A 13,873-nucleotide genomic window follows, 5' to 3' on the forward strand; every position below is an offset into this window, starting at 1 on the left:
TGTTGACTTTCCGGCAGACAGCGGATTAGCCAATTGCTGCGTCGGGAAAGTGGGAGGGAGGCAGGGAGGGAGGCGAGGGAGAAGCGGAGAGGCTAGTGGGGTAACATGGGCTCGCGCAAAAAGCGTGAGAGCGCGGCTGCTCAGGCGGGAGAGGGAAGCGCGCGCTCAACCCGCGCGGTGTTTAGTTAAAGGTACAGCGTCTTTTTAAAAGCACCGGACGTGAGCCGTGTCTTTGCGAAAGGGAGGTTTTGTCGCTCGGAAGCTCAGCCGAGAACTTTTGTGGGGGGTTTTTTGTGGGGGGGAGGGTTATTTGTGATTGAGCATCCGCACCTCAAAAGTTAGCCAGAAACATCCTACCACTACAGGAGTATTAAATAGATAACGTCAAGCACCGTGTCGGAGGGGGGAGGGGGGCAACTGCTCCCGGTCTCTTCCGAAGGACCCATTGGAAACGCCTATTATTGGGAAGAAGAAGCCGCCTTGTTTATATGCTATAGCTTGTTTATAGCTGCCGTGACAGAGGTCCCGCCTTTCCTTTCAGAGCGCTACCAAACAAAATAATAGCCAAGTCACCGGTCTGAGCGCTCTCCAGATCTAGACGGGTTGGCTGAAGAAGGTGCTGATTATAAGGGAAATACCAAGCTGGCAAAGTCTTATTTCATAGAAACATCACAGATCGATAAAATATACGGTGTCCATTCCAACAGGGGGAAAAGTAATTGTTAAAACAGATTTGAGTGGCCAGCGTTTTCATAAACGGAGGACGGAAAGGGTATTGCTGTATTCTTTTTCCTGAATGAAGGGAAATAGAGAGCTCTTTATTGGCCAAGCGTGATTGGACACACAAGGAATTTGTCTTTGGTGCATATGCTCTCAGTGTACATAAGGAGGATAAAATACATTCCTCAAGAATAAAAAGATAGAACACCTAGTGATAGTCCAGGTTACTAATAAGCTCTCAAATTGTACTAAGAAACAAATACAAACAATATAAATTGAAAGATACAAGCAACATGGTTATAGTCGTAAGTGGGGAGAGATAGATACTAGGAAGGAAGAGAAGAATAATAGTAATACAGTCTTAGTAAATTTTTGATGTGGGAATTAGTTGTTAAGCAGAGTGATGGAATGCAGGGAAAAACTGTCCTTGTGTCTAGTTGTTCTGGTGTGCAGTGTCCTATAGCATCGTTTTGAAGGGTAGAAGTTGAAACAATTTATGTCCAGGATGTAAGGGGTCTGTAGATATTTTCACAGCCCTCTTTATCACCAATTATACCATAAATGAAGCTGAAGCTGTCACTTTAGATTTCTAGTGTGGTATTGTGCTATTTTTGTTTAGGAAAAGAATGGCCTTCTTTCCCAAATTAAGGTCTAAGCCGCAACTCTGTGTGCATTCACTCGGGGGTAAACACTCTCAGGAGAGTCAGTTTGGTGTAGTAATTAAGGTATCAGGCTAGAAATCTCCGAGGAGGCTGTGAGTTTTAGTCCTGCCTTAGGCACAAAGTCAGCAGCAGGGGTGACTTTGGGCTAGTCATTCTTTCTCAGCCCCATGAAGGAAGCAATGGCAGATCACTTCGGAGATATCATATTTTCCCTCAGAAACAAATTTCTTGCTTTTCTCTGCTATAGAATAGGAAGTTGGAGAAAGTGATAAACATGAATAGGACTCCCAGTTTACACAGCAGTCGTTGCAGCATTTTTGCACATGCTGTAGAAAAAAGGAGAAAACCAACTCTGTTATGCCTGCATGGGTTCCTGTCTATAAACATATAATTTGCCTAAAGTAAAAACAACCCCCACAACAATGCAGAAGCATCCCTAGTATTTAATGTGTTCAATCCCTGTTTTACCAGCCTACAAACCAGAGTTTAGAAAGCACACAATTTTTAAAAAGTAAAAATCCTCCAAATTGTTTTTAGCTCACCTGTATGGTCCACATGCATTGTTGTTTTGTATTTATGAAACAGGGCAATGATGTATAGCAGCTTGAGATGTGCTGGCTTGCTTCTTCATAAGGCATGCAGCTCTGTGACATAGTCAGAAATGAACATTACTATGGCTGCTGATGTCACAAAGCAGATCCTGACTGGAAATAATCATACCCATATATGTTGCAAGCAGAAGATTTAGGAAGACTCTATAAAGAGATGTGAGAAAGACATATGGGAGGGAAATCCAATTTTGCATTAAAATAAAATTCCAAAGTGATCCCCAATTCACAGGAAATATTCACTTCCTTAGTGTTATTGAATAATGGATAAATTTAGATATTCAGAACGTTTTCCCTTTCATTTTAATGATACCTGATGTTGATTTCTCAACTAGCTCCATTCTCTATAAAGGATCTGTCTCTTTTCCTCCATGTCTTACCGGGCTGCTGCATACTAATTCTTCAAGTTCAACACCAATGGTAGATTACTTACCTATGCTATCAAAACATGGGGAACTGAATAAATTAACTGGTACATGGACGTTGTTTATACCTTAGAACAGGGATGTCAAACTCATGTCATCACGGTGTCATCATGTGATGTATCGTGTCTTTTCCCCCTTCGCTAAACTGGGCATGGGCATGGCCAGCATGTGACACATCCGGCCTGCGGCCAGTGATTTTGACAGTCCTGCCTTAGAAAGATTTATGCATTTATTGAACTGGAGGCCCCTTTCCCCTTAAAAGAGGTTCCCAAGAGTCTCAAAGCAGAAACAATTTCACACAATATTTTAAAAAAATAGCCAAAAAAATAGTTCCATAAACTAAATTGAATACTAATAATTAAAAATGCTTGCCTTAGATGTGGTATTTAACTGCATTTCAGAGTAGACATATGCCTAGGAGATCACCCTAGGAGAAGATTCTATAGGAAAGATACTGGTGGCCTTCATTGTTATGGAAAACCATAGATGTATTTATTCAAGAATGGGATTTAGTTATTTATGACAAGAATTTATTCGCTACCATATCCCAAGGCCATACTTGATTTATAGGGACCTCAGCAAAGATTATTTCCTCCTGATTCAGCCAAGTAAACAAATACTGAATAAACTGAAGTACTTAATTTTTTGCTCCAAACTTTCTATTAAGGAGTTCCTTAATTATTTTTCAGAACATCATGTTTCAGGCAATTTATTTCTAAAACTTTAAACAGCAACATTTTACATTGCCTGACACTAAAGACACACTCATGTACATGGTACTCTGATAGCCAATTGATGACTTTTATGTAGACATATATAAGCTATCAAGCCAAAATTGGACGCAATAAATAGTACTATTTTCATTGACCTGAAAGTATTGGTCAATTTAAAGCAGCTTGGCCAGATCAATTGATACAGAAAAAAGAATCTGTAATAGAGACAGAATGGCTGAAGGTTTCTCCTGACATAGATTATTATATGTGGGGAGAATAGAGCAGACAATCTCCTTAGGCATTTTAACATTAAAAAGTCCATCTAGGGTTTTGCCATTAGATACTTTAGGCTGCTAAACCGATATCTAATTTGCAACTCTATTTGAAAGAGCCAGAAGCCCAGGAATGCGTTTCTTGCAGTTTTTTGGATTTAGGAACCTGAAACACAGGCTATATATGCATCATACATTGAATGACCAACTAGGTAATGCAGTTTTGCTTAGTTCTGCAAATCTATCCAATATTAATTTAGGTTCAAAATATTGTGTAAGCCAGCCATGAAAAGACAACACAATCTCAAAAATGGTCCACTTCAATCTAGTGTATTTCAGTTATCATTGAGACTCAACTCAAGCTATTTTCATTTCAAAACAGATCTGATCATGGTCTGGATGTCACACTCTCATCACATCACATTGCTCTCACGTTATGTATTGTGGTGTTTTTCCCTTCACGGAGCTGGAGTGGGTGTGACTTACGTGTGATGCATGCAGCCCATGGGCTGCCAGTTTGAAACCCCCGGTCTGGAATGACAGTGGCTTGGCATATTCTAGCTGGCTACATTTTTAAAAAACGTACTGCATCAATGGTCTCAAAAACAATGGTATTTTAAAAATAAGACAACATATTAAGCTTTAAATCACAACTTATGTCTGAAACAATAGTTATTTTTTCCCACCCCAAAGATAAGAATTTCAGAATTGCACAGCATGCCTATAGCAAATTTACTGCAACTCAAATAAGATAATATTGAGTACTGTGGGGTATTTTTTGCTCATGAGAATATTAATGCATTTGTATTTATATCTAGGCTTTTTCTTTCTAGTATGTTTTGAAGAGCAAAGGCTAAGGATTAAAGATGATATAATGTGAATGAAGGATCGTATTATTTTTTGGCGGCAAAGGTTAAAGTCTTTGCCGCCAAAAAATAATGTGATACTTCATTCACATTGCAATGTATTAGAAGCTGCCAAGAGACTCAGCATTGTGGAATATGTTAAGGAAAATAAATAAAAATATCTTGTTTTTAAAAACACCTGTATTTACTAATATACACGTTTTATCTGATCGTCTCTGAAGAGAATGTAGATTTTCATATCTTCTCAACAAACAATAAACATTGCCCCATTAAATAAAGGAGATGGCATTTATGAGTCCCTGGAGGGGAAAGGTGAACTGAGGTTGACATGTTCAGAGGCTTGCAGTGCAGAACATAAATGTCAGCAGAAAGCACTGGGTTGTTAGTTATTTAGGAACAAGCAGTAGAGCTGAACCTACTGAGCACAGCTGAACACATATACCTACTGAACAACTGTTCTTTTAATACATGGAACTCTTTTTGTAAGTACGGAAATTGTAGGTTATTGTAAGCTGGTTTGGGTGATTTTTCACATATTCAGATCAAAAGTTTAAGCATTTTACATTTTACAATTAGATTCTGTTTCAAAATTTTGTGATATGTAATGACACAATAGAATTCCACAAAATCTATTCTTGGAGATGATTGTTTCTCTGAAATGGTTGCTGAAGGAGAAATATCTAAAATAATCTGCTGTATATGATATGATTTGATTCTGTGCAATATGGTCCATTTTCGGGTTAGAGGTGAAGTTTATACATTTGAAGATATTTAATTCCTTTTGGTTTGTTCTTTTGCTTTTCATTATACTGTACATTGGTTTTCCCCAAAAACAGTATATCCTCCTCTGAAGAAATATCAGGCCCTTTTATAGCATACCACAAAGACTAAATTTATAGGTTTGCTATGATGTATTAAACACAGCAATAAGCTATCAGGCATTTTTCTTAGTTAAAAGTTGTACATGTTTAAACACAACCCTGAGTAACAAACAACAAAACCAAGAAGTATAAAATCATAAAATCTGAAACCACAAAATCAAAACAAAATTGGCAAGTCAATCATCCTCTTGGAATGCTTCATATCCAACTCTAAATATTTTCATTGCCTGGGTAAAAAGGCAGGTCTTGATGGCCTTCTGAAAGACGAAAAGTGTGGGGGCCTAGTGAATCATCGGGGGGGGGGGGGAATAGCATTCCATTAGGTATGGGCAATCATGGAAAAGGAATGCTTCCAGGGTCCCAATGGGTGGCAAGGTTTCAGGGAAGGAACCTGAAGTGTGCCTACCTTATCTGACCTGGCTGTGTTCTGGATGATTTATAGCTTCTGAGAGGTCTTCAAGGGCAGCCCCATATAAAGCACATTGCAGTAATCCAAATGGGAAGTGACTATGCATGAATGACTAAACAATTGGCACCCAAGGTAAAAATGCCATTTTCTGTGCATTTGTTATTGTTGCAAAGTATTTAAATCACCCTAATTTAATATTGGAGAATACTAATGGACAGGCAGCAAATCAGGTGGAACTTTTCCAGAATAAATGTAGATTTTGTTGAAATGTTGACTTTGTAAAAATCAGTGATCTGTGAAATTTTATTGAGTTATAAAGTAATTCCAATAGGACCAAAACAACCTTAACATTTGGTAGAGTTGGGTGGGAATATATTCTGGGTTAGCCGTAGGTTATAACAACAATCTGAAAATTATGTACAAATGCTATAATTACAGGAAAAAAAATGGATCTATGCTTCTGAGTCTGTTTAAAAAAACAGTTTTTGCAATAATGTTTCAATTCCTTGCAACTGGCTCTTTAGCACTCTTGGTTTCTACTTAATGACTTATTTTATTAATCTATTAATCTGCAAAAAGATGTGCAGATTGTTACAGTTTTGGAGTGAGTTACAGAAAATAAACTGGTACCTATTTTTGAAAAAAAAATACATGAAATCAGATATCGCACTAAACAATATTGTTCAACTGATCATGTCATTCATTGGGGAAATAATTATTTCATTCTAGGGAAAGATGAATTTGTTTTATACATTGACTCAGTTTCTCTCTTTTCTAATTTTAAATTAAATTAATACCAGTCATTATCAGTTTTCCTTTACAAAACAAGCCTACCTGAAAAGTCCTGCACAATTTAATAACACAATGTTTTCAGTATGTTTCCTAATATAATGCAGTTATCTTTTTCTAGCACATATATTTTGTGCATGTTTTCCTAAAGGTAAAACTTTTTATAGACATTTTCTCCATCTGAGTGTGTTCTAATTCACAAATTAGTTCAGAAAAAGTGAATATTCAGATAAAACTAAATTAGGTTTTGTTGGTTCTTAAGTTATTCTTGATTGTATTGCATAAATGTTACATGGATTTTATTATTGTAACAAAAGTTTTATTGATATATGCAACTAGATTATATATGTCAGCACAGTATGGCACACACAGAAACAACTTGTTACTTCCACTGATGTTACCCAACTTTTGCATTTCTTTAGGAAAAATACTGTCCAAATTTTATTTTCAGTTTGCAACTCCATTTTGATTCATTTGAAGAAATTCCTTGTACAGTTTTTCTTGTGCTTCATACATTTTCTTTAATTTCTTCATCTGTCCTTTGCTGAGTTCTTTCCCTTCCATGTCATGGGTTGGAAGCCCCTAAAAAATATTAAATCAATGTAAATGAGTGAAGAGGTTCAGTTTCAAATACTTATATGAATGAAATGATCATGGGGTTGGCCTTGAACAAGTCACTTTTGGTCACTCTTGACATATGGATAATATTGGTGCTGTTATCTTACAAAATTGCTGCATTATAATGTTTATAACGAATTACATTTGTTAAGCACTTTAAATATTTCAAATAATCACAAGGATTATTATATCATTCTTATTACAGCATTTTACCATGAGGTTTTCCCCTCATTCCTGAATCAAATGTTTGTGGGTTTTTTAAAAAAAAGTTACAGTACACTTACATTTTCATCAAATTTGGAATACTTGTCGTGCTCAGATTTAAACATCTCTCCAGGTGGAACTTTCATTTTCGCAATTTTTGCTGCCTGTAAAATAAAGATAACAGTCCTTGAATTATAACAATTCTAAAGACCGTTCAAGATTACAATGGTATTGAAAAAATTAACATATGACTAGTCTTTGTGTTTACGGCCGCCACAATGTCCCTGTGATCACATGTTGAAAATTTGGGTACTTGGCACAGCATATATTTAATGGCATGATACTTGCAATGTCTTGGGGTCACATGATTGCCATTTGCACCATTCCTATGGGCTTCCGACAAGCAAAATCAATGGGGAAACCAGATTTATGTAACAACTATGTTATTTTTTAACAACTGTGATGATTTGCTTAATGACTGAGGCAAAAAAAGTTCATAAAATTAGGTGTGCCTCACTTAATATCTGTATCACTTAGCGATGGAAATTCTGATCCTAATTGTGGTGGTAAATAGGAGTACAATGGTACATATTGCCACATTTTTTGTTGCTCATATTGTAACAAACATACCCAACCTTTGGCTAAAAATAAACTTTGATCAACACGTCAAAAACTTAAGATAGAAATAGATGTTCATGTTAATATCACAAGTATGCTATGTGAAAGCACAAAACTCTTTACACTGTAGAATGACTTGAACATTGAAAACAAAATTATCTTCAAAGTCTGTAGTGACTCTGATATCACTGCCTACTATTCAGTTCCTGATATAGGTTATTTACCTCTTGCTCTTGTTTCTTCTTAGCTGCTTCTTCTTTTTTCTTCTTTTTTTCTTCTTCAATCTAGGCGAAATCATAAGAATGAATGATTACAATTTTAAAAACAGTATTAAAATCATTGTACTGTATGCATATATTCCCTATCCTTCAAGTCTGATTATTCCTGCATTATTACAGCAGAGGGTATATTCATGAAGATCAATCTATCTGCTCAATCAAAACAAACATCTATACTGGAGTAGCAATGATGATATAGGAAGATGTTGGAGGTGAATGATCACTCTAATGACAACAGCAAAAACATCGCCTCACATAGGAGAGGGCAGTGGTAAAGCAGTCCCATGTTTTTCCAAGAAAAAGTGACTGATAATATATTTGTGGATAGTAGGCCCCTCAAGTAACATGACAATATATGGCAGAGGAAATGTTGAGCATCTTTTGGAGTACCAATGGTGTTATGTCTTGTCATGGAGAAAAAGCAAATTTGAAATGGCAAAGATTGAATTACAGGGGAACATGAACTGGAAGAAGCATAAGCATGAGAAAACTCAATAAAAATATTAAATTAGTTGACTGCACATTGCCATTTTAGAGATCAATGAATTAAAATGGATTGGAATTGGACACTTGGTGAGAATATCACATGGACGTAGTTTTCTGGAGAAGTCTATAATGCTGGCAATGGTGGAAGGAAAAAAAGGACAATCAGCTACAAGTTGGATGAACTCAATTATAGTAACAACACACAAGGAATGAAATGGGGATGAAATTATGAGGGAATAACCCTTATGATGTAAAATGTAGATTAAGGGGGAATTTTCTTGTTCTAGCAAATAGCATGTTTGGATTAGCTCCCAAATCCCTAGTAAAATTTGTACTCGGAAACTAGTACCGAGACACCTGACTACATTTCTGTTGCTAGCTCATGCATAAGTAATGCATTATTCTAAATTAAATGTATATAAAAATAATTTGAAGAATAAAATGTAGAACCTTTTCCTTTTCTTCTCTTTCTTTTAGTAAAGTGTCTCTGTCTACCAGCTTGACCACAGTTGGAAGTCCTAGGAGAAAATTAAAAAAAAATCTTGTAAATGCTTTTACATATGTTATTACTACAGTGTCATCCATATACACTATGAGGAATCAAATTAGATTCCTCGTATTAGCAACTCAAAAGAGAAGCCAAGACAGCGGTCAGGCAGTTCTTTACCTTCATGATCTTCAAACCGAACTCCATGCTCTGGAAGGATATCATCTCGAAGTGAATCGCAAAGCTGCAGAACTTCAAATACTACAAGAACAATGAAAATGTTGAAATTTAAGTAAAATATTTTCTCTGGTCAGCTGGATATACATCAAAGTAAAGATCTTTTCTTAACATTTCAGTAGGTTTTCTTCATGATATGATCTTGCTAATTTTTTCTGTGTTTATTTTAAAGGAATAAGCATTTGAGGAAACAATGTATACTATGCAATCTGAGAAATGGAATGACTGAAACTTTACAGGAGATGCCTCATTATATATATATATATATATATATATATATATATATATATATATATATATATATATATATATATATATATATATATATATATATATATATATATATATATATATATATATATATATATATATATATATATATATATATATATATATATATATTAGTTTTTGCAGGTTTTTTAGCTCTGTGCAGCATTTTCTCATATCTCAGCCAAGAATCATACTTACCGGTAATCCTGCATTTCAAGAGTCAGAACTGACTTCATTTGGGAACATCCCTACAATTATACAACTTGCCTCCCCCTGCATAAACTTTCATTATTCCAGTGAAATGGATTAAAATTACAGTTTAAGTAGATTTTCTTCCACTTAAATTCTCTCAATTCTTAACTAGTAAATATGTTTAAAATTATATCAAATAAACCACAATAAAACTTCATATACTCTTAAAAATACATAATTGGAACTGCTTTTGTTCAAAGAAGCAAAGTTTCAGGAGCTAATAGGTGAATTGAAGTTCCTTATCTCAAACCATATCATACTGATACTTTGCAACAAGAATTGTTTTTTTCCTTTAAATGCTTCTCAATGTCCTGATATTATAATTTATTTGAGGGATTTTCATCTCAATTACCAACTAAACATTCAAAAACCAAAAATAGTATTTGCTAAGAACAGCCACTATACTCTCAAAGTTCCCAGTTTCTGCTGTTTTTGTTCAATGAATAATGTTTTATTTACATATCGTATAATATCCTAAACTCTTTAGGACTAAACACAAAAGAGATCAGCAGTGCATGAATCTCTGTTACAACACTAATGATCTCAAAATGAGGTTTCCACATGTACATTATTAAGCTCTACAATGCCTAGAAGCAGGAGAAGGAAAGGGGTCATATTATGACATGTAATGGCATGTTAGTTAAGATTCTTTGCCTTGATATTGTCTCAGCTATAAAAATATACTTTATGCAGCAGGCTATAGAATCTGGGCAACCCAAACAATTACAGCCAGGGAGTGAGAAAACATTTCCTTTTTTTCTTCTTCATAATTATGCTTTAAAATAATAAAATTTCATGCAGTCATTAGTAAACGCATCACCGTGCAATAAAAGTAGAGAGTTATTTCTAAGAGCAAACCAAAATAAGTAAGCCTGAATGTAAATGCAGAGTGTCATTTCCAAAACATGCCCACCTTGTGACTGAAAGGGCTCTTGTCTATTTGCACATTTTGCACAAGGGACTGAATTGTTAGTTGTATGTGGAAACAAAGAAAGGATTCCCTTTTGTAAGAGTGGCATACAATTTGTATAGATGCCTATTTATAACCAGAAAAATCTCACCTTTTTTTTCCCTGGCAATTTGCCTTACCCCTTCTCTGAACTCAGATAAAACATGAAGATACGGCATTACTGTAGATTCAAGCTGTAGCATAAAAAAAAAGGCACTTTAAATACCATTTCGTTCCTAAATGACTTTTACCCATTTTCTTCCAAACTAGGTAGATTTCTAAAACCATTACCTGAATGAGGTGAATGAATGAAGCAAAGGAGCTCTTATCATACCTGACTTTTACATAGATAGTCCTCGACTTAACGACCACAATTGAGACCAAAATTTCTGTTGCTAAGCAGGACAGTTAAGTGAGTTTTACCTCATTTTACGACTTTTGCCACAGTTGTTAAGTGAATCACTGCAGTTGTTAAGTTAGTGATTTCCCCATTGGCTTTGTCAGAAAAGAGCAAACGTGATCACATGACACCGCAGGACACTGCAACATCATAAATATGAATCTGCCAAGTATCTGAATTTTGATCATTTGACTACAGGAATGCTGCAATGGTTGTAATTTTGGAAAACTGTCACAAGTCACTTTTTCAGTGCCGTTGTAAGTTCAAAGGGTCACTAAATGAATGATTGTAAATCAAGGACTATCTGTTGCACAGATAGACAACATAATCCAACTCACTCAGGCATGATAGAAGACCAGATACCTTTTAAAAATTATATTATTTGTTTTGGAAAAGACAAAATATATGTGACAGCACGGTCCAAAAGAAGAAACCCACTGTGCCCCTCCCTCATTTCAAGCAATGGGTCTTATCTGTTGATAACATCTGATATGCTGTGATTGTTGGAAATGGAGAAAGCTGGATACCTCTTTCTGATGTGAGAATGCTCCCCTAGTGTATCTAAACAAAGCATTTGCATTATTGCCATATTCTGGCTAAACTAATGCAGGTCTCTTGTGTCTAAACACTTGAAATAAAATTGTTTATTTGAACAAGGCTCTTATATGAACAAAAGAAGCTTTCTCATGATCCCACTATTCACAATACCAGTATCAGTCGGATGTTACATTGATGAACAAAAGATAGTCATACTGCCATGAATTGACAAATACCATTTTGATATTCACTAATTTATTCTGTGATAATTATATACAGGTTACAATAGGTTTACATTGGTCTTATTGTAGCACATACCCAGGAATTTCAATTTGTACAATTTGATTATTTTTTTTTTTTGCTTGTGCCATTTTCTGCAACCATCTGCCTTTTTTTAGGGTTAATTCATATACTATGATCAAATTATTTCTCTATGTACTGCTAAAACTCATAGGTTTGTCTGAGTATAAGCTTTAACTGGGCGAAATGGTGCATTATAGGGCAACAATTTGAGAACCCAGATACTACAAATGGGCTTATAGAATGCCTCCAAAATCTAGGATCCATACTTTCCATGGAATTGAAATTTACCAAATTGTATTTAACATTTTATGACATAATATAAAGTGTTATAAAATATTTCCTGTCAGTTTGACTGCTATATAGTTCAACATGGACTATTCTCAAGGCAGAAATCTCTGAAAGTATCCCAACTTTTCCAGTTAAAGGCAGAATGTTAGAAACACTGCCATTGTTGAAGGCATTGAGGAATCTGGTAAGAAAACATTCCTGAAACAATGAGCCAATGGGTCATAGGCTGCTTAATTGCTACCTAAAATGTGGAATGAAGTGTAACTAGTAAAAAGCACTGTGGCTTTAACAAAATGCTAAGTCTTTTAAACAGAATACATCATCTTCCTGAGTAAGTTAGAGAACATATTCTGCCAATCTTAACCTAGAACAAAATATGGTGATCTTCACATTCTACCATTATATCTGATTTATTTTCTATTATTACTATGAATGTGCTCACTCATTCCTACTATTACTACTACCACCACCATGGCTATGTTTCTTGAAAGCTTGCTTCAACATCTAGTCTAATCTTTAAAAACCATAAATAGCTATAAAATTAGCAAAATATGCTTTCCACTTACATTTAATGCATGACCATTTCTTCCAACTGGGAAACCAATTCCCTCCTCACTTTCTATTGCACCAAAGATCTATGCAAAAGAAATATATACAAACCTGAACATATAGATTCACACTTACTAGCAGGTAGTTTTTAACTGTTAGAATTTTCAATCAAAAACTCAATGCAATTTGAGTTAGCATACCTGGTTTCATATTCCACACATACAGTGGAACAATAACATAAATTCATATAGATAGCTATCAACTATTTGGTACAGTGAGATGGCATTATCTTTATCTATTTCTTCTCTCCTCTATAGACTTTTCCCAAGAAAACCACCTGCAGAGGACTGGATATCCTTTCTCCAGCAGGAACTTCTCCAAGAAATTGTTCTATAGCACTTTTGGGCATGATGCAAATTCTAATTGCTCCTGAAATAGTATTGCCTGATGATTGTCAAGATTAATACATTAATTACTTATGTATTTAACCTTATCACTGAATTAATAAAATCTAGACTGCTCCAAGTCAGTTTTTGGTTACAACTTCATAAAATATTTTGTAAATAAGTAAGTATGGAAGTAAGCAAGCAAGCAAGCATTACTAATGAACCTTAAAGCATTTATTCATTTCTAAAAAGCAGACTTTTTTAGTCATTCAAACCTCAAACCTCATATTTCATTTCATATAAGTAATTGCCAATTAAATCTAATCAAATAAAATTAAAAGTTCTAATCCAAATCATAAAAAACTAGCCACTAACAGACATCCTTAATAAACAATACATGGCCAAATTTGAAAGCTTTCTTCAAAATCCCATACCTTGAATATGTGGGTAAGATAAATGCTTATGTTTTCTAGCAATGTTCTATTTGGCTTCTGTCGGGCAGTTTTCTTTGCTGCAATGTAGGAATTACATTGACTGACCAATGATCGCAGCTCTTCCAAGACGGTACGCGTATCAATGTTATCACACAATGCTTCATGGACAGCTTCTTTCTTATCATAAAAACTAGGCAAGAAAAGAAATCAAGACAAAAAATTCACCCTTAAA

General features: G+C 35.1%; 2 protein-coding genes and 1 long non-coding RNA gene across 4 annotated transcripts in view; 1 reads left to right on the forward strand and 2 right to left on the reverse strand.

Annotated features, from left to right (window-relative positions):
- Nucleotides 1–1,948, reverse strand: part of NAP1L4 (nucleosome assembly protein 1 like 4) — a 40,218-nt gene extending 38,270 nt beyond the window's left edge. The window contains exon 1 of the mRNA XM_087716929.1: nt 1,925–1,948. The gene's annotated coding sequence lies outside the window, so the exon portion shown is untranslated. The remainder of the gene's footprint in view (nt 1–1,924) is intronic.
- Nucleotides 105–13,648, forward strand: LOC148049580 (uncharacterized). The gene is made up of 3 exons (XR_015696814.1): nt 105–191; nt 5,590–5,688; nt 13,139–13,648. It is a non-coding gene; the product is annotated as an uncharacterized LOC148049580 (long non-coding RNA).
- CARS1 (cysteinyl-tRNA synthetase 1) overlaps nt 5,827–13,873 on the reverse strand; it is a 47,497-nt gene continuing 39,450 nt past the window's right edge. For both annotated transcript variants that reach the window (XM_014069704.2, XM_014069703.2), the window contains 8 exons: nt 13,642–13,831; nt 12,839–12,907; nt 10,857–10,938; nt 9,217–9,297; nt 9,000–9,067; nt 8,010–8,069; nt 7,248–7,331; nt 5,827–6,927 (listed from right to left, as the gene is read on the reverse strand). In XM_014069704.2, the coding sequence (XP_013925179.2) occupies nt 6,793–6,927; nt 7,248–7,331; nt 8,010–8,069; nt 9,000–9,067; nt 9,217–9,297; nt 10,857–10,938; nt 12,839–12,907; nt 13,642–13,831 (769 nt within the window). In that variant the 3' untranslated portion in view covers nt 5,827–6,792. The remainder of the gene's footprint in view (nt 6,928–7,247; nt 7,332–8,009; nt 8,070–8,999; nt 9,068–9,216; nt 9,298–10,856; nt 10,939–12,838; nt 12,908–13,641; nt 13,832–13,873) is intronic.

This window comes from Thamnophis sirtalis, unplaced genomic scaffold, assembly GCF_051295495.1.
Source record: "Thamnophis sirtalis isolate CommonGarterSnake01/CBP01778 unplaced genomic scaffold, rThaSir2_p1.2 scaffold_1, whole genome shotgun sequence".
NCBI classification, from domain to species: Eukaryota; Metazoa; Chordata; class Lepidosauria; order Squamata; family Natricidae; genus Thamnophis; species Thamnophis sirtalis.